The sequence below is a fragment of the Pteropus medius genome, unplaced genomic scaffold, assembly GCF_902729225.1.
Source record: "Pteropus medius unplaced genomic scaffold, Ma_sr-lr_union100, whole genome shotgun sequence".
In the NCBI taxonomy this organism is placed as follows: Eukaryota; Metazoa; Chordata; class Mammalia; order Chiroptera; family Pteropodidae; genus Pteropus; species Pteropus medius.
In genome coordinates, this window is record NW_024353907.1 from 2,763,798 (window position 1) to 2,785,670 (window position 21,873).

General features: G+C 33.9%; 1 protein-coding gene and 1 pseudogene across 9 annotated transcripts in view; one reads left to right on the forward strand and one right to left on the reverse strand.

The window, feature by feature from the left end:
• KDM6A (lysine demethylase 6A) overlaps positions 1 to 21,873 on the forward strand; it is a 197,075-nt gene that overhangs the window by 38,864 nt on the left and 136,338 nt on the right. For 8 of the 9 annotated variants that reach the window (XM_039851562.1, XM_039851566.1, XM_039851565.1 and 5 more), the window contains exons 3-4: positions 14,206 to 14,314; positions 21,752 to 21,801. The exons of the other annotated variant lie outside the window; for it this stretch is intronic. In XM_039851562.1, the coding sequence (XP_039707496.1) occupies positions 14,206 to 14,314; positions 21,752 to 21,801 (159 nt within the window). The remainder of the gene's footprint in view (positions 1 to 14,205; positions 14,315 to 21,751; positions 21,802 to 21,873) is intronic. 9 annotated transcript variants of the gene reach the window in all.
• On the reverse strand, positions 3,357 to 3,465 carry LOC120593704 (uncharacterized; annotated as a pseudogene).

Sequence of the window (21,873 nt, forward strand, 5' to 3'; positions counted from 1 at the left end):
GTCCCACAACCTCCCCCACCCCATTTAATTGTAAGTATTTTTAAGCCCCTTATTCATATGTCTTATCCATGTGTTGTTTTTTCTTTTTCTTTTTTTTTAAATTAAGAAAACACATACACAGTTAAAGAAAAAAAGAAAACTCAGGTGGTTTTACAAGGCACATAATGAAAAACAGAATTCTCCACTGTTCTTCTGAGATACCACCTTCAGTGCTTAGTGTTACTTTTGGTATTTACCTCCATATTTCTAAATAATAAGATTATACTGCTGTTTCTGTGTCACTTCCTCCCGATTTCTACATTTACATTCTGTTGACTTTCTAGTGTGGAGGATAAAGTTGATTTTTAAAAATCATCTTTTCTCTTTCTTTGTCTTTCTAGTATAATAGCCTTGGGATAAGTTAATAAACAGCGTTTATTATGGTAAGCCAAGAAGCATGCCAATAAGTTTTATTAAGTTTGCTATAGGATCCTGTCACTAATTCTTGCCAAACAACTTTTGAATACTTTTTTCTCTTTTTAAAATACACTGTATAATCTATCAGTTCTGGATAATTTCCCTAAATCTAAATTACCCTAAATCTTTCCTGCTGCTCTATTTTCTTTTATTGTTTGGCTTTCCATCATCTTTGAGAGAAGTATTGGAGCCCCTGTGTTGGAGCTCTGTATCTTGGGTGCCTTCTTTTTCTCTGTTCCTCTGCCTTCTCAATTGAGAGTTTCTCTAGCATAGAATATTATGTCGGAAATAATTTTCCTTGCATTTTGAAATCATTGTTTCTTTGCCTTCTAGCTTTCTGTGTTTGGGGTGAGCCATCTTGTATACAGTCCAATATTTAAAAACTTTTCAATCTTCCACAACTTTTAGTATTGTCTTTATAACTTGGTATTATGAAAACTCATGGTGATGGCCTTGGTCTGTCTGAAAACTTGTGTCCCTAGGTGTGGGAACTGCATGTCGACTCAGGCAGTTTATTATTTGATGTCACCTTCATAGAAAAAAAATCAGTTTCTTCCCATTCTTACATTTTTCTCTTTGGTGAAATTACTAAGATAGCCTAAGTCAATTAAGGAATCTCTGATGATTTTGAATGACAACCCTACCATGTGACTTGAGGGTAGATAGATGAATGAGAATTAGTTTCCAGCCAGAGAGAGAAGTGATAGAGCTATCCATGTTGTTGTTGTTGGTGGGGTGACATGGAGCAACTAATTTTGTATGTATATTAGCATTCTACAAGAGAATAAGTCCTATACAGATGAGTCAGGAAAAAAAAGAATTATTTTGGCATAGATCTTATAAACTAAACATCGAAGAAAAAATTATTTATGACGCTTATTAAAAATGGTAAGGCAGACTTTATTCAATGGGACTGTCAAGATAGGTATAGGGATTACCGCAGTGGAGGAGAGAGATTGGATTCAGTTTTGAATACAGCATGGGTAAATGGGACTTTATAGCCAAGGATCAGAGTGGAAGTCAGTTGCTGAAGGCGGGCCAGGGTGATCTGACATCTCTAGGAGATGACAGAGGATGGGGGATTCTGGCTAAATAGATTTAGCAGAATTCTTATTAATATTGGACAATTCAGAGACAAACAGCAGTCCAAATGCTGGGATTTTTTATTGGAATTGCATAAAATCTATAAATTAATGAGAGAGATTTTCAATGCTGTTGGGTTTTCCAATTCATTCAGGAACATGGTATCTCTGCACTTTATTTGGGTCTTTGAATTTTTCATCAGTGTTTTGTAGTTTTCAGCATATGGATTCTGCTGAAATACTTTGTTAGAATTATACCTATATATTTAATATTTTTAGAGCTATTATAAGTGCTATTCTAAAAATTTTATTTCTAATTATTCATTGTTAGTACATAGAAAGACAATTTATTTTTTGTATGTCGATCTGGTATCCTGTGACCTCACTGAACTTGCTTATTAGTTAGAGGAGGTTTTTGTTTTTGTTCCCCTGGTAGATATTTTGGGTCAATTGTGTTTTAAGGAGACATTTAAAAAGTAAGAAAAATATCTTGTATAATTACCTGTGCAGTTTTCATTTCCGGCGGTCTTTGTTCTGTGTTCTGCATCAAGATTTTCATCTGGTATGATTATCCTTTTGTCGGAGATTTTTTAAAACATCTCTCAGACTGTAGGTCTGCTGGTGTTGAATTCTTTCAGCTTTCATATATCTGGAAAAGTGTATTTTCACCTTTTTCAAAAAGTATTTTTGCTGAGTACAGGATTGTAGGTTGACAAATTTATTTTCCTTTCAGAAACTGTAAAGATGTTTCACTTTTTTCCAGCTTGTATTGATTCGGGCAAGAAAATTCCCCATACCTGTGCTGCAGCCTGAAAAGTCTTTCTAGACAATAAGCTTGGGATAATTTATGGCTTATATCCTTTGTTTTCTCTTTCTTGAGGATTACTGTCGTGTGTTCCCTGATACCTAACAACTGAAAACCTTTGTTTCACACATTTTCTCTGGTTTTTTAGTTATATCATTCAGGAATACATTTGGTCCATCTTGGCTGGAAGCAGAAGTCCAAAGACTTAAGAATTTTAAATCTCAAAATTCATATAGAATGGAAGATTGAGATGTCAAGAAGTATGTCATTCTAGTAAATCAAAAGTATGTCTTTGGAGATGCTAGATTTAAGGTTTCTCCTGAGACTAGTTGGTTGATATTTATTTCAATGTATTTGTAACTATCAAATTTGTAAATTTGATGATTTAAAATAGAAATTTGAATATGAGCTTATTAGAGACTTAAATGGTATTTTAGATGGTCATTTTCATATTTTACATTTTATATGAAAATATTTTAAATGAATAGTGTTAAGGCAGTTTTCTTTTAAATTCAGATTATTGGTAAAAATATGCTTTTAGAACTGGTTTTCCGATTAACTTTTTTAAATTAGTGGAACAGATTGTTAAAAGAGTCATTAATAATGAGAGATACTTGAATTTGCTTGATACATTAACTCTTTAAATTCCTGAGTTAAAAACCTTACAGAGTCATATTGGAAAACTTTATAGTTATGATAGGCTGGAGCAGAGTTACCTTCTAGTGGTTTAAGAAACGTGAGCCCTTGTGAAGTATCTAAGGAGTGGGTAATGTAACTGCCTGTTTCTTGCTCTTTATTGAATAATCAGCAAATAATTTGATTGTTTTGCTTTATTTCTCACTCTTGCAATTTATAGGTTATAATGGCATTTCAAATTTTCCTCAGTACGTATGTATGTATGTATGTATGTATGTATGTATGTATGTATTTTTTTAAAGCGAGGCAACCCTTGGTTGACCTCACAGATTGCAAGGACCTTATCAGTTTACAATCCCTTAGTTTTTTATTTTTTATGCCTACAGCACCTCGTCTTCCTAGGTGGTCTCCCATCCAAGTACTAACCAGGCCTGGCCCTGCTTAGCTTCCGGGATCGGGCTCGTTCAGGGTAGCGTGGCCGTAGACTATTTTTTTTAATGGAGTGTTTTTTCTTATTGATTCTTAGGAGATTCATATATTCTGAATATGAATGCCTTGTCACTATATATGTTGCAAGTCTATTTTCCCAGTTTGTGACTTGCCTCTATACTTGTGTGGTCTGAATTAATACAGTCGAATTAATCTGTCAAGCTGCTTTTTCATGATTTGCATTTTTCATCTTAACTTGAAAGAAATCCTGCCCTCTCCTGATATCAAAGACATTTTGCTATATTTTCTTCTAAAAGATTTAGATAGTTTTGCCTTTTACATTTAGATCTTTGATCCATCTGGTATAGGAATCTAAATCCCCCCACCCCATGTTTTTCCCCTATCTTAGAAATAACCTATTGGCTCACCACCATTTTTTGGTTAGGATATTGTTTTCCCATTTTGTTATAAGTTTGTTATATTAAGGTGTCTTTCTGAGCTTTTTATTCTGTTGCTAAATATTTGTATTCATGCACCAGTTCTCATTTCTATATCTTTATTATAATTCATGGTATGTGGTACAGTGCCAACTTTCTTTTGGTTACATTTGTGTAGTATTTTTCTTTTTTCTTTAAATCTTGTAAATATTATATTTTAGATATGTCTAAAAAATTGCATAAATCTTGATTTTAAAAAATCTGTTCATGATTTTTTAAACCAATTTTACCATTCCATTTGTATTCGCTGAGATTAAAATTTTATTAAACAATATTCATTTTAATGTATTCATGTATTGATCACCTTCTTTGCTCTGCTTGTTTGTCCTTTCCATGGTTGGTGACTTTTTGAATATGAACAACTTATTTTCTTGGGAGTCATGGTAATTTCTTTAGGCCAGGGATATGATAGTAGTGTGCTTGATTTTGGCCTATACTTTGGATTACTATTAGTTGAGGACTATGTATAGTTAAACTTTTGCCTTAAGTTTATACATCTTCCCTAGGTCAAGTGAATTCAGGCTTTTGGTTACAAATACTCTGGGGATTTTCTTCTCCAATCATTGCCATTATGGGATGGGCAATTTTCTTTGTCCCTCAAGACCAATTTTAAAATATAGCTAAAAAAATTATTAATATTTTAATTTACACTTAGATCGAAGGTGTAGCCCATTGAGGTCTCAGTGTTGTGGGAAGGTGTCATATTTGACTCTCCTTGGGGGGCCGCAGACTTTTGCTCTGTGCCCTGAATTAGGCCTCTAAACCCAACACTCAAGTTCACACAAGCTTTCAAAATGTTCCTCAGTACAAAAGTTGTTTCAATACTGTACCTCTGCCTCTCTAAGTTCTCATCTATCCCACTCCGCAAGCCCATCCTAACTTTCTTGCTAGGTAACCTTCACACGAAGAACCTTGTGTTATTTCCACTGACACTGTGTTTTGTCTGACATATTTTGGTTTTCAGTAGAGTGGCTGTCCAAGGAGGCCTGAAGTGGAAGTACTTCCCAACTCTTTTCATTTTATGGCATGCATGGAAAAGTGGTAGTTTGTACTAATAACCACGATAACTGTCGAAGTCACTTAAAATTGGTGATGGTACATACACAAGGGCTCTCAGGCTGAGAGGTTCAGGCTGCCCTGGCACCATGGCTGTTTTTTATTTTTTTTTGCCTGGCAGCCCCAGAGGCTGATGCTATCTATGTCTTAGCACTCCAATTACCCATTCTTAGTACATTTGTTGGAAAGCTTTGGGTGTAGAATATAAATCTCAAATAGAGCTGTGCGTGTATGTTTTTTTTTTTTTAAATTCATGGGGAAGGGGAATTACAGATCCCGAATCATACTAGGCCAGTACAAAATTACACAGCAAAGAAAAATGGAATTAGGTTCTTTCTTTACACTAGAAAATATTGGTGAATGTTTATCAGGTCAAAGGCTTGGGATTTTCTAATTCTGAACCTAAAATATACTGTAAAGGAAGTGGTGGTTGGTTTTGAGAAAATAGGGAACCTTTTATATCAAAAACTCTAAAGAATTCATGATCAAATGCAAACTTGGAAGAGATATTTTGTAACAATATTATATATAAAGAGCATCTGACAAATTATTTAGGAAAAAAACTTCATTATCCATTAGAGAAATGTGCACAATCTGTGAACAGATTGATAGTTCATGAAAGAAGCTATAAACAGCTAATAGATATTTGGGAAAAAGTAAGTAATCAAATAACTAGAAATGAGCATTGCTGGTGAGATTATCAGAAGCTTAAATTGTGCTTTCCATTTAACTATGAGGAACTTAAAGAAATATAAGTTGGCCAAATTATATTCATTGGGTAATAATAATAAAAATTTGGTTAACAGATATGCTTCGAGAAACGAATTATGGTTTAACTTCAATAAAATGCTGTGTAGTTGTTAATATAGTTCTATATGTTTTGACATGGTAAGCAGTAAATATATCTAAAGAAATTGTTTATAAAACTGCATACAAAGATTTGTACTGTTTGTATATATGTATAAAGAAAAGTCTAAAAGAGTATATTCAGATTGGTTAAAAAGTTTTTTTTTTTAAAGCACTGTCTTTGGGGAGGGGCCTTTACTATGTTGCAGTCTCTATAGTTTTAGGATTGTTCATTTATTTAATAAATCAAAGCAGGTTATTTTCAGTGGAGCTCATGATCCTCATACATTTGTCTTCCTCTCTCTCCCCCAATGAAGTGCTCACTCCTTCCTTTTTTTGTGCATGTATTATTTTAGAAATGTGTGTAAGGCAAATGAATGCATACTTTGCTACCAAAAATATTAATTCGAACTGCATATATTATAGCAAATATCTAGGTTATAGCAGGCATTATAGATATAGTTTTTTAACTTCATTAAGATTTGGTGTACATAATTTTATCGTAGATGGCTTTCTTTCTGGTTGTATATTTTTAGAACTCTGAATTAAATTTGTACAGCTGAAATGATGGAGAATGAGTGCTTGTGAGATTGTCTCTATCTACCTCTAGATAAATAATAGACCCTGTGCAGTAGAAAACAAATGAGGTAAAAAGCAGGATGTAATGCCTACTGCTTTACATGGGAGATCACAGGATTACTCTGGGCTTTATTCATAGAAGTCACTCTGCTGAGATTCTACCTCATTCTCTCCTTACCTCCAAAATTTAAATATATGTTAATTTAAAGATTATTGAAGATTTAATTCACATGCCTAATTCGAATGAGGCTTTATAAATAAGTAAATAATGTACTCGATTATACCTCACCTGCACAGTGTTACATTTAGCATGATATGGAAAAAATTATTTGGAAAATAACTTAGCTGTTTTGATACAACAGTCTTTTTTTAAATTCAGTGTTGGCCATGGGTATGTATATGTGCATGTGTGCTAATGTAGATTTCATTAGTCTGGCTGCAAGCATCAACAATAAAGGTTTTAGAGTTAGTAGTAAACTAGCAAAATGGTTGAGACAGTATCGCCTAGTGTGCTTTGTTTTGTTGCAGCTGTATTTGGCCTTTCTTTGGTAAATGTACTAAAGAGAGAAAATAACAACATTAGGTAAACTTAAGGAGATACATACACTTCAGAAGATACAAAGAAGTAGGGTGAAGCCATTTAATGTTTCCCTGATATACACCACATTTTGTCTGAACTGGTGTAATATATATATGAGCAGTAGTGTTTTTCTGTCACAGGTAGCTTTTAATTATGGTAACTCGTTTATTATTTTTTTTGGTTGGTTTATTTTGTTGCTGATTTGTTTTGATTTGGATGTGTGTGTCTTTTTGAATAATGATTGCTTTTTATATGATTTAAAATAAGGTGAGAAAACATGGTAAAGAACTGAGGCTAAATCTTCCTGTGGGATGGTGGGAGCAGGAAGTGGCGATCTTATGTGTTGCTTTTCTGCTTGTGTGGAAGTACAGTTGTGGAAGGAGCCGATGTATAGGAGTGTAAGAGGAAGAGTGGCTTATAGAGGTCCTCTTTCTTGAAAATGACTTTAGGTCCTTAGGCATGGCCCTAGTTGAACACCTTAACTGCTCAGAAGCTTTGGAGCCATACTGTTTGAATCCAGCCTCTGCTGCTTTGTAGCCCTGTGACACAGGATTTACTTTCTCTATTCCTCAATTTTCCTAATCTCTGAAGTAGGGTCTCTTTATCTCAAGGAGTAATTGTGAGGATTAAATGAATAAGTATATGTAAAGTGCTTAGAATGGTACATGATACATATCAAGAGTTCAAATATTAGCTGTCAACACTTGGATTACTAATACTAAATTATCTAGTTTTATTTCAGTAGTGTAGTTCTGTGGAATATTTTTCAGTAGCAAAGCACTTTCAATAGTTTATTTGAAGAGAATGGTGCTTAAGGTATAGTGATAGTTTATTGAATGATGCTTGCCTTACTCATTAGCATCCAGAACATCCACTGCATGCAGAGTAGTAGGTCCAGAGAGACCGAGAAATCCAGGATTGGGACTGATATGCTTAAATATTGTTAAATTGACTTCATTGTGATGCAAATAAAAGGTGATGTATATTAGTTGAAAATTGGAGTGAAGGAGGTAGGGTAGAGTAACAGTTCTTGTATCGTCTCTAAAATGTTAGGTATGGGTGATAATTACCTAGATTTCTTTTTTCTTCCCGTTACTCCTCTTGTATGTGTTAATGATTATTTCATTAGGCTGCTGGGTTGTTTTTTTTTTTTTTTCCCTTTTTTTAAAGGAAGGAAAGAGGGCTACATCCTTCTTTATTACATACTCCTTTTCTCTTAAATAAAAAGAATTTTCAGAGGCAGTCAGTTCCAGGCTGCTCTGGAACTCTACTGTTCCAGGAACTTGGGCTTCAGTTTCCCTACTCTTCACCCTCAGCTTGTGTCTTTTACCATCAGGGTGATTCCAGCTAGGGGAGGTGGGGTTGAAGCAGTGCATGCTGGCCAGAACTTAACTGTGCCACACTTACAAGGATGGCTGGGGAATCTCAGTATTCCGTGTAAACATGCCTACTTAAATTTAGGGATTCTATTAACAGAGAAGGAGAAGAGAAAGAATGTTAGAGATACCTAAACTCAGAAGCAAGCTACAGAACAGTGTTTATATAAGTACGTAAATATTAAAGGTCAAATGGGGATAATTAATGTGCTTGCATCTGTACAAAATAATCATGAATATAGTAGTTTTTTTTTTTTAAACATGTGATGCTTCTGGGAAAGGTAACTGGGTGGCTGGGGTCAGGATTGGGAGTAAGACTTCACTATAGCATACCCTTTAGAATTGGTGATGTGTAAGTTTTAACTTTTCAAAAATAAATGCTATTAAAAAGAAAACTATAGAAGTTTGATATATAAGTTCACGAATAGATATGTCATTAAGATCTTATCAGTAATACTTAAGCTTATCATTTTAAGTGTAACTTCCCTTATTTAAAATATTGTGGTGTGTTGAGATTTCAAAACATGGTTTAGACTCAGGTGCTTCCAACCCTTTCAATTTTCTAAGGTGTTTTAAAAGCAGTCAGGCTTTGCTGAGGGTCTAGAAAGGGGAAGAATTTTGATTTATGAGGCATATTTCTGGGAAGGATATCAGTTTTAATGAAGCGAACATTTTTAGGGTTTTGGGGGAGCAGATCAGGATAGTATGTTTATTTAGAAAGTTATTCTGGAAATTCAGAGTGAATAAACTAATCATGGAATTGTCAAGATGCACTCATATACATACATGTAGAAATGTTATTATAATATTACACATTGTATGCTTATATCATAGAAGCCCATCCAAAGAATCTTTAAAAAATGTAGCTCAGAATTGTATCCAAAGGAAGATGTCTCCTTTCTGACTTCCACTAAAATAGTTTAGTAATTTATGCTTTTAATTCTTTGCATTGATATGAGCCAAAGAAAGATGGTCCATTTAATTTTTGGCGTTATATTTAAGTTTTTCTCCTTTCTGATTGAACTAAATTAAACTGACTTGTAAGTTATACCCATTTATTGGTCTGATGTCTGGATCTACTCAAAGTGCAATTAATCTTCTCTCTCAAGTGACAGCTTTTTAAATATTTGAGCAATAAAGCTACCACATCTTTAATGAGTCTCCTCAGCTAAACTTAATTAAAGTAAATTTTATATGATAGTTTTTCCATTCTTCACCAAACTTGTAGTCCTCTGTTATCACCACCTGTTAAAATGTGGCACTCAGAACCGATGATAAGAGATCTGGTCAGAGTAGGCCTTGCTGAGCTGATTATTGGTGTTGATTTATATGTTATACTTTATTAATTTGGGTCATACTTTTTTAGTAGCTACATTTTATGGATGACATGTTCATCTGTAGTCTGCTTAACTCTTAATCATTTGTAAGTAGTCAGCTGCTAAACCATCTTGTATATCTGACTGGCCTTTAGGAATTATGGGCAGAACTGAATTCTTGTTTTTATTATATTCAACCAAAAGTTTTGGTTTATTTAAAACCATTGGTTCATTTAAAACATCAGTGACTTATACCTTATACATTAATGGAAATGATTTAAAATAACTATAAGATTGTTAGCATCCTTTCAGCTCTTAAGAAATGGAAGTTTAGGACAAAGAAGAGAGAGTTATTTGAGAACCTAAAATAATAAAGTGACATTGCTTTGTCACTTCAAGAAATATACATTAAGTGCCTATTATGTGATCATGGGTTCAGATATGGCCCCTCTCCTGACAAAACTTATTGGTGAGGGAGACAGGAATCACCTGGGAGCCTGATAGAAGGGGAGGGGCTTCAGAAAGAGGAGACACCAAAGTAGGACTGCCTTGAGATTCTGTCTTGGGCATTCGTGGCAGGCATGAAAAACAATAAAACCATTGGGGTATATAAACCTATATTAATTTACCATTGTTTTGTCACCCAGCTACTTCAGCTAATCTTTTAAATAAATAAATAAATAAAAACCACTTGTTTAAAAGCTGCCTATAATTAACAGTTCTAAAATATTAACAACTGTCATATTTTAGCTAGGAACTGACCAAGTTCATCATAAAAGACTTTAATGCTTAGCATTAAAAAATAAATTAGTTACATTCCTGTGCTCATGTGCTCTAAACTTTATCAAGGTTTAGAAATAGAAGCTAATGATAATATTACTGTTCTGAGATAACAGATTTTCCAAATAAAAATAAAGCAGATACCAAGTACAAATTATATTGAACGTTGTGGAAAATGGCACTATAATGGAAGACATCCAAGCTCTCTACCTAGCTTAGCTAGGAGGATCTTTGCTCACCTTTGATTCTAGTATTTAATGATTCACTGTTTATTTTTATTAGTGTTTTTTTATTTTTTCCAGTGGGTGGCAAGGATTATAGATGTATAAAGCTACTAGCTGTAAACAACTATAGGCTGGCCGTAAAGGTGATTTTTGTGGAGGGTGTTGCTCATCCCCAGTGCAAGATATTCCTTTTTTTTTTTTATAGGCTTTTTCCTTTATAAACATAAGAAAATTTTCTTTCTTAGTATTTAGCATATGGATTGAATATTGACTTATTTTAAAACTTTAAGAATGATCTAGCTCTACACTGTTCATTAGTCACCTGTCTATTTAAATTTCAATAAAAATTAATATGAAATAATCTAAAAATTGAGTTATTGACTTGCACCACCGTGTTTCTGGTGCTTAATAGCCACATGTGTCTAGTGGCTATTATATTGGGCAGCACAGATTATAGAACATGTTTATCATTGCAGAAAGTGCCCTAACGAATGGTGCTGATCTATGTACAAATGATTTTCAAATTTCTGACTCCTCACACTAAAGATAGGATGAATCCTAGAGGAAAGCATAATAATTCTTTAATGATTTTAATGATTTTTATAATAAAAATGGTATGGTAAAGGTTAATTATGAAAAATCTAGCAAAATGAACAAAATAAAAAGAAGTTACTGTATGGCCCAACTATAGACTTTGTATTTTAAACATTTGTTTTATATTCTGGTCCTTTTTCTCTGCACATGTGTACAAACATACACTGTATTTGGGCATGTTTTTACTTGTGCATGTTTAAAATAGAAAAATTAAAATAAAAATAACCTTTTTTAATGGGAAATAATTTTGCTTTATAGAAGTTTACCTGAACTTTGTTCTAAATCTAAACTGACCATATGTTTAGATTTCTATGTTTATAATTAGGCATTTGACTAAAAATGTTATAAAAATACTGTGTTTCATTCTAGATTATTATATGAGTTAGTATTAGAAATTATCTCTGGTTATTTATTTTCCTTTAAATCCTCCTTAAAAATTGTTAGTATTTACCTGTATCTAATATCAGCGTTTACCACAAACACTTCAAATAAATTCATGTTTCACTATGAAACAATGACACAAGGCTATTGGAAACTATTCTGACTTTTTGCTCACCTTCATCTTATTTGATATTTGGTTCTGTCAGCATCATCTTTGACCACCAACATTAGTTAGTAGTTACCTGCTAGCTTTGTTGGAAATTACAGGTGCTCCTTGACTTAGGATGGGGTAACATTTTCATAATCTTTTGAAAGTTGAAAATATCATTAAGATGAAAATGCATTGAATACACCTACCCTACCAAACATTGTAACTTTTAGCCTAGCCGGTTTCTAGTGAATACTTATTGCTTTTGTACCATCCGAAAGTCGAAAAATCAAATTAAACCATCATAAGTCGAAGACCATCTGTATTATTAATTTGTTAATGAAGGCTGAATGTATGGACAGGTGAATTTAAAATCTGCTCATTCTGGTTTTCACCTGGTGGAACATTTCACTACCATCAGAGTTATGTATAGTATTCATTTTAGGATTTTCCTTTGTTTTATGGGAAATGGAAGATAGGCAGTAGATGATTATGGTTAATGGCATTATGATATAATGATAAGAGGAAGAATAGGATGTTGCCATTTTTTTGCTTAGATCATTAAAGAAAATTTGTGTTTGTATCTTGAAACCTTTTTTTTTTTTTACCATGAAACCATATTTGCTTGTAAGTTTAATGCCAATCAGCCCAAATAAATTGTCAGAGAAGAATAGGAAAAGTTTTTAAATATCTTACTAAGAGTTAAAAAAAAATGAAGACCATGATTGTTGTAATGCATGCTTTATTTACAGTGCCATTGATAGCTTTAAAAGTCACTCATTTAATATAAAATTAAGAATTGTCATTTTGTACCCCCCAAACTTTATGAATTTCTCTAATATTAAAAAGCAATGGAATAAGTTGTATTTTTGTACTCTTAACCATCTGCCAGATAGGATTATATATGACTTAAATAAAGAGGATCTTGAAATTTCATGCCTCCAAATTATAGTAATTTCTAAGACTTCAGTGTAGCATTCAGACTCTTAATTATAGGGAAGCTGAATGATTAGTTTTCAGTGATTGTGATTTGGTACATATACACATTTAGATAGCTAAGAGTGGAATGAGAACTGAACCACAGTCCTTTTATGTTAAGCTTTAAGGATAGTAAAATCGCCCCAGAATTCACTTCGTTTTAGGATGGCTTCTCCAAACTTGATGAATATTACTGTATGTGCTTTGGATAGGTATATTTTAGGATATACATTTTGAAAATCTCAGTAGCTCTATATTTTACAGGAGAGGAAAAATCAAGGAATTTAAATGGGTACTCTGCTCCACATCACATTTTCTTATCCCATCAAAAGCTCTTGAAGTGATGGTGAAAGGATTTTTTGATAATGGAAGCAATTCTGATTTCCTTCTTTCTGGACACCAAACCTGGGAATAGACCCAGAGATTTGAGAAATCATACACAAATTTCTTTAGTGACTCTAGGGCACGTTATAATAAATACATAACATTGTAAATTGTTAGCAGGGCAATTTTGATAAAATAGTTGGAAAACTTGAAACAGTCTTGAAAGAGTTGGAGCGATTTTCCTATCTAAGGAGAAACAATTATTAAGTACCTATGGAGTGCTAAGCACTGTGATGAACCCTTAAAGAAATTCTCTAATTTTAATCCTTTTGTCAGCACTTTGAGTGTTATTAAAACCCAAAAAAGAGCCAGAGAGGATAAATTCCCCAGGATCTCCTGTAGTTAATGGTAACTGAAATATGTTAGACTCCAGAATTCTGTTCTTTTCATCATTTATTTTCTCCTGCAGTCTCCTGGATCTCTCACCCTGCCCTCCCCACCCCCAAAGGGCACGATAGCCTTAAAATATTATACTTTTTTTTTTTTTTTTTTTTGAGGGAAGAAACAGTGAGATTAAGTGCATAAGCATGTTGGAATGGCGGAAAGATTAGGAATAGAGTTAGAGTTGGTGGGTTTGAAGTATATCATGAGAAGATGATTGAAAAGCAGTTTTATGGTAGTTTAAACTGGTAAAAGTTCTGGCAAAAAATAGCTGTTCAGTATAAGTGGTAGCTATTACTGTTACTCTGGAGATTGCGTGAACTCTCACATAATTTAATAAAGTTCTTTTCATCTGTGGGAAAGATGGATATTATTAGTTTATATTACCACAGTAATAATTTAGATTTATAACTGATGAATAAAGTTATCAAAATGCTATATTATCTTATTTGGCAAGTATTTTCATTTTATAGAAAAGAAAAGCATTTATGCCATAACTAGTGGCTCTTTTAATAAATACTCAGGTATTCTAAAGAATGCTGCACTAACTATATCTGAAGTAGAAGTGAAATACATTGATTTCTTGGATGATTGAATGGAGGATATGTGCATTATCTCAGGAAGGAAATGAATTTTAGGGTTTTGTCTTTTAAATGTTTGTATTTTTTTATTTCTAGGCTGTTCGCTGCTACGAATCTCTAATCTTAAAAGCTGAAGGAAAAGTGGAGTCTGATTTCTTTTGTCAATTAGGTCACTTCAACCTCTTATTGGAAGATTATCCAAAAGGTAATTTTCCCCTTGTTAATTACTGCTTGATTTATATACGTGTTTAAGATAATTGTAATTGTTTGTACTCTATCTTTATCAAGGGTACTACTATTTTTACTTATAAGAAGTTGTAAGCTTATGAACATTTTAAACAATGAGAAAGAAAAGCGGGGTAGTTGTAAATGTGAAGAGTTCATATAACTCCATTTAAATCATAAGTTGGCCATCCAGTTAAACTGGTAACCACCTAACCTACATGTGTCCTGCTATTTTGTTATGCCTTTTGAAAAATCCCTGCACTTTAAAGGCTGTACTGTAGTTGAGAGTGAACCATTGACAGACACTTTGGAAATTTAACACAAACTCAACATTTCTCTTCTTTATCTGGCTATAAAACTTCCCTTTTAGGTAAAAAATATTTGAACGAAAATACGATCTGTAGCCATGTTATTGTAAAGGTAAATAATCCAGAGAGATGATCACAGATGAGCTTGAGCATTTGAGAAACTTTTCCTATAAGAAATGAGTTAAATAATTGAAGGCAGTCCCCCAGAATGTGTCTTTTTTACGGTGCCAAGCTGCTGACCCAGACCATTACTCACTTAGGAAGTTGAAAACACCCCCAGATACTATCTCCCTTAATAGCAAAGGCTGAATCCATAGCGCAGAAAAAACTGTATCCTTATAAGCAAGAACATTTCAACCTTTTGATGATAGTAAACATCTTAATGTGGAATAGATGGGCTTAATATGCTTGTTGCCCACAAATGTGTTTAATCGGCAGAACAACTAGCAGGTTGTTTCAGGGCTAGAGTGAAGGATTGTTGGTGTTTAATGTTGATGTTTTATTATGCCACTTTTGTGTTAGGTCAAATGAACACATTACAAATGAAAATGCAAATTTACTTTGAGACAAGTGTAATCTATATGGTTTGGAATTAGGCTTATTTTCCAGCTCATCTCTGTTTTTTAAACCTGCATTACCATTAACAGATAAAATATACATCCCTGAGCTTTTGTTTTCTAGTCTGTAAAATGAGGGGATGGTGTGATAGCTCAGGTTTTGAGATTGCTATGTGAAACTGGTTAGTACTTAGCAAGATGGCTTCAAGATAATAGGTATTAATAATTATTTAATATGCTATTACATATTTTAATTAAAACTAGTAAATTATTAAAAGGAAACCATTATGTAAAAGAAACAGAAATCTGGGCAATCTAATTTTTCAATGCTATACCTTTTTCTTGTAGAGCACACTAATTTGAGAGCACATAGAGATCCAGACTTGAAAATTAGATTTGCATGTGGGGCTGTTTGCTCTTGCTGCTTAGTGGTCATTAAAATATATATTAACTTTGAAAATTTTGTTAGTTTGTGAATTTAGCTACATTTTCCATTTATAAAATGTTTGGCTGTGAAGGTAATGAAGGATACAGGGTTGTTTTGAAGGTGTCTTTCTTTTTTGGAAGGTGAGGTAGGGGGCATGTGACAACTAGGCAATGTTGGCAGACTAGCTGGTGGGAGTAATCTAATAAGATGGGAGAAGAGAAAGATAACCTAACGATTTAAGTCTTTGAAAACATGTGCTCTTTGACCCATCTACTGTCATGTGGACGAATTGGCCATTAATAGGTAGGCAGTAGGTTGATTATTTGTAACAGGAAGGAGAGAATGGATGCAGAGGTATACATATGTATTTTAGTATATTTTGGTATTTCAAACTGATGGCTTCTATTTCGTAGGCATGAGTTCTTTTTTTTGTTTGTTCGTTTGTTTGTTTTAATCCTTGAGGATTTATTGACCACATTCTCACTTAAAAAAAAAAACTTTTTTTTAAACAACACTTATTGAACTCTTTAAATTCATTCTCTTCACCATCTTCCTGTAAGTCCAAAACTAGAGCCAGTGTCTAGTAGTGTCTTGTGGTGTTCCCCCCTCCCTGCCAAATCACCACTACCACCAATTTTTGGAAGCATTTGTTATCTCAAGCTGCTTCCTTTTCTCTCTTTGGAACCAGTGCAAGATTAGAACCTCCAACCCCAGCCAAATAGACATTTATTTTTAGAGAACAGATTGTGTACAATAACTTTTTGCAGAGTAAACATAACCATGCAATGAAACATGTGAGTAAACTGCTCAGGTATATGTATGTGGGGGATTTATTGACCGTTATTCTGAAGAAAGTTCCTGAGTCATTGTCTTTGTTTGAAATTTTCTGAGCTTGGGGTTCCTTGTGGAAAAGCTGCACCTACTTTTGTAGTAGAAAATGGTAGAACCTTTTTTGTGTATGTTTTCTGCTCTTATTTGTGTCATTCTGATCCCATCAGCTTTCTGTCTTGCAGGAATTCCTAAAAATTTTTTGATCTGCAGATTAGGTATGCTTTGGTTATCATTACTGTTATGGATTTATGTATGGAACAGTATCTTTTCTGTTATTTCAGATGCATTTGAAGCAGAAGGAAAAAAAGCTTTGTAAAACTTTTTTTAGCTTTCTGTTTGGTAATGTGTATGAAGAGTTTAAAAAAATTTCTGTCACTTGAATTGGTCATTTGGCTTCTAGGAATTTATTCTAAAAACAGTAATCGGTTAGAGGATTGTGGGAAAATGGAGGCTCGAATGCACTTGGCCTGTTGTAGGTTGAATTTCTCTGGAGAGAGTTTAGCATACAGGATGTTTAGTAAAGAGTGCCTTTAGGAGCAACACCTGTGGAAGGTGGAGAATGGAACCAGGATTGGACAGAGGGAGAAATTAAACTTTGACAGCTTTGACCAACTCCATGGGGAGCTCTGGAGCTAGTAGATTACCCTTCAGAGCTATCCCAAGTTGGGCCAAGATGACTAAGCCTTTATACTCTATCCGTTCAATATTGGATGTGGGCCAGCCTGGGAAGGAGTATGACTTTTGGCAAGGAGGCTCTCAGTGCTAGAGGCTATCTGCATATAGGACTCCCAACGGTCCTTCCTTGAAGTGGGATTTGAGTAGTTCTTCACAGTGTCTACCATACTTCCTTTTCACTCCTAATCCCAAAGCTAACCCATTAACCTCACCTGAACCAAAAAAGGCTGATGGAGCTGTTAGATTGCTGCCTTAAGCCATGGAGATGATGCAGTGATTTCTTTGTGTTGGAGCGCAACCAGAGACAGAAAACTCTGGGATGAAAGACAAGCATATATATTCTTATAATATATGTGTTGGATCTTAAGCAGTTTAATTAATAGAATTATATGTAAATATTTGTAAATATGTGTGGAAAATTATAGGAGAAGATAGTTACTAAGTCAAGTTAATTGCTTAGAAAATCAAGTAGCAAATTACTTCAAAGTACATAGCAAAATTATAAAAAGAGAAATCATGAGGTAAGAGACTAGGGGAATGGATGGATAGTAAGAATTCCAGAGGTAAAAGATTAGTTGAAGGGGATACAGTAAGTAATCACTCCTAATAATAGTATGAAAACCTTGAAACCTTTAAAAATAGTTTCTTCATGGTTTGTGGTGAGCTAGAAGCTTTCTCTGAAATTGCAGCCAATGATAGATTTTCCTTCCTTTCCTCCTTCTTTTAAGTAATTGGTAATTTGTTGTATTGTCTGTCACTTTTGGGCAAAATAGGTTTTGGTGGTTATAGTTCCTCAGTAGTTACAAGTGGCTAGGGCAAGTTATGTGCCAGAATTGTTAATGTGGAGAAGTCTCAACTCAGAATTGGTGAGCTTTCTTTGTCTTTCTTGGGTGAAATGACAGTACTCTATCTTAAGATATGTATAGTATAAGAACATTAAGCACATGATTTTTCAATAATTTTGAGTTTGGTTTCTCCAGAAATTCTCAATGTTTTTGATTGTTGCATGGTTCATTTCTTTATTGTTTTGGCTATTGGAACTAAAGGTTGTGATTCTTTTAAGAATCTGTTCTTTGTCTAAAACTTCTTTCGGATAGTCATCGAGACTTAATTTACATAGTATATATGTTTGCTATACAATACAAATTTACTTTCTGTTGAAATAGTTAAATAAAACGAAATAAAAATCCAGAATATTGACGTATATGTACAGAATGAATGTTATATATCTCTCTGAAAGCCGATTGTTTCATGTGTTTTCATTGCATTCACAGTCATTGTACCCTGTTTCTCCATATAATGTCATTTAAATGTATTTCATGGTGTTTTTTTTTTAAATCTCTAGTACCTCCACTCCCTCCCATCTCAATGTAGGAATCACTGAATTTGTTCAGTCTACTCATGGCTTGGAAAATACAATTGAGAAATACCCAATCAAGCACAACAGTGACCATAATCCAGCTTGTCAGAAGCCCATGTCCAGGCAACAAGCAAAACTTACAGTAGCTTCAAAAACTAGAGAACTGATGGTAGAACACACTGAAGGAACACAAAGAAGACACTACTTGGTGTCTTTTGTACTAAGGCAAATGTGAGATATGAAGACCTTTAGTATATTATTTTAATAATGACAAAGAAGGAGTCAATCTGAGATTTCAGTAGATATATCAGTCCTGAAGACCTCAGTGAAATGAAGATGCTGATACAGGGGTAAAAGGATTATTTGCTTCCTTGCTTTTCCAACTTCCCGTGTGCTTGTCTCTGTAATCTTAGATCTTTTCAAAACTGTGGGACATGGGAACAAAGATGTGTTGTGGTGGGTGCTGTCCAGAGGGTTTTTCAAATGCTAATATGTATTAGTATATATCAATGCTATATATAAGGGAAGCTGTGTTTTAGGCAGTCATAGATTTGAATTTTTTTCTCAGGCCCAGAGCTTCGCTGAGGTCCTGGGCTGGTGGAGGGGTACTGGGGTAGGGCCCGCAGGACGGTCATGGTGGGGAGGGAGCTGCGAGAGTGACACATTGTATACTGGGCAGAGAAGAAGGATGACTGCCCATAGATTTGAATTTGAGAAGGCAGAAATGTGGCCAGAGAGCTGGACACATCATTTATATACAATGAAACAAATAATATAAGCTCTGAGATACCATTTATCCCAGGGTATAAATACAACTTTTTCAGTTCAGCCTCAGAAAAACAAAGCAAAACAAAGCCATCTATTGACCTCATAACCTTAGGCAATCACAACCTGTTCTGGACTGAAGATAACAGTGCAACTGACAGATTTATTAGTTCTTCTTTCCTTTCCTTCTCTTCCATACCCATGGACTCACCTATTAGCAGCTAACCTGCTGCCTATAGTGTTACACATTGTGCTAGGAATGAAAAGAGTAATACTGAGTTCTGCCAGTGGTTAGTGCATGGTCTAATATAGGAGTATAGATTGAGTTTTAAATCTTTTCCTTCATTGCATTTATATTGTATCTAACTCTGAAGAAGACTCTTCTTCTGGCAAGGCTGTCACCCTTAACCTATAGTGTTGTTTCTTTTCATCCTTGCCCTGTCTCTATGGACTTGTCATCAGGCATGTCTTTCTCTTGTTTTGACAATCTTAACGCAGGGCCGTAATATTTCCAAACATGTTAAAAGCTCTGTCACTTACTAAATTTTATCTCTCTTTATTCTCTCACTCTGTTTCTCTAGATCTCTCTTTAATTCCAAACAAGTTAAAATATGGCTTTGGATTTCTCTTTAATTTTCAGTTACACATTATTCTTTTACTGAAAAAACTTTTTAGAGTGTTTGTGACCTGTAAGGAAATAACTTGGATTAAACGGCTTGATGTCATAGTCTCTTAGGATGTGTTGAAGTCAGAATCAGAACTCAGGTTTGCCTAAAGCTTCTTTATACTTTTCCTTCTATATTCTGTTGCCTTCATCATGGCCCTCCTTTGATAATGTTCATCACCCCTAATTTTAACACAAAAATGCACTAATTTTAACACAATAAACACACTTATTTTAACATTTATACAGTTCAAGGGTGTACAGTCACATTTCAGTCCTGCACTTGAACAGAATCTAGGCTACCTATTCTAGATTAGGTAGAATCTAATCTTGACATTTTTACCACGTTTGACTATGAATAGGGAGGCCCCAGATTTCTAGCACCAAGCTAGATTTCACTGCATCTAGCTTGGTGCTAGTAACTTAATACTTAAGAAATACTACGTGAATGTATTAATAACCCATTGGTATTTTATGATCTAGAGGCAAAATTTTTAAACATTTTTTGATATAAATCTTTAAAGACTTTCCTATGAAAATAGATTTGCAGTATTTAAACATTGAATTAAACTCTACAACTTTCTTTAACCCAATGTATCATGTTTATCTTGCTCTCTCAGAAACATACCTTGTAACATTTCAATTTTTCTGCATAGTGTTTTATCATATACGTAGAAAAATTCCCTATTGGATGTGTAGACTATTTCTTTTTTTGCTGTTGAAATAATTGCTATGTTGTCTATCCTTGTAGCTGAATCTTTACTTACATCTCTGTTTATATTCTTAGAAGGAATACCTTGATGTGATAAGATTTACTGAGTGAAAGGATATGTATATATTAAAACTTTTGACAGGTAGTGCTAAATTATGCTACACAAAGGTTTTACTAATTTGTACTTACAGTACTAGTAGAATGATAAAACTACTTATTTTCTTGAATTCTTGCCACTACTGGGTATTTCCCTTATCACTACTGAGAATTATTACCATTACCATCACTATTATTATTTTATCATTTTTATATATGGAAAATGGAAAACATCACGATTATGAATGAAGTTAAAGGACAAATGACTGTGTGTAGTACCCTCTCCTAACTGTAGATGATTCTTTTATTGATAATTTCTTGTTTGATTTTTTAACCCTTATTTTTATGGGGTAAAGGGCAGACTAAAAGAGAATGTGTGAGAAAGATTACAGAATCTTGAATTTGTTAAAATAGTTAAGTTTAACTTGCTTCTCACTGTTTTCTTTTGCATTTTTTTTTCTGACCTAGCTTTTTTGTTAGTACTTTGCCGGTTTTCTATAATCTTTTAAATTCATTATATTTTTCTTTTTTGTAAAAAGACTAAATTGGCTTATTTGAAAACAAAACTCAAATGACGAAAAAATAATTCAAAATTTAGGGTGGATTTTCTTGTTGATTATATGAGAGGAAACATCACAAACAAAATAGTTTCTTTGCCCTTTGAGGTAGTTGAGCTCTTAGCCATTCTTGGAATTAAGATCTCTAGTGAGAACAGATAACCCATCATATTCTGGCTAGCCTTGGAAAATCTTAATCCTTTTATCAGATTCAATAGGTAGCCTAGATTCTGTTCAAGTGCAGGACTGAGATGTGACTGTACATCCTTGAACTGTATATTTGACATTTTTACCACATTTGACTATGAGTAGGGAGGCCCCAGATTTCTAAATTTGGTCTTAAATATCACTGTTCGGAGGTGGGTTTGGTGGGATGCTTGTTACAATGTTTCTCTTAATGTTTAATGTTTCTTGTATTATTGATTTTGAAATGACACATAATTGTGACTCTTTTCCTTCTTTCAGCATTATCTGCATACCAGAGGTACTACAGTTTACAATCTGACTACTGGAAGGTTAGTGCACATTTGCATACCTATTTCCTATTTGCTTTTTGGGCATGTTACTGCTGGTTAAACTCAAAATGG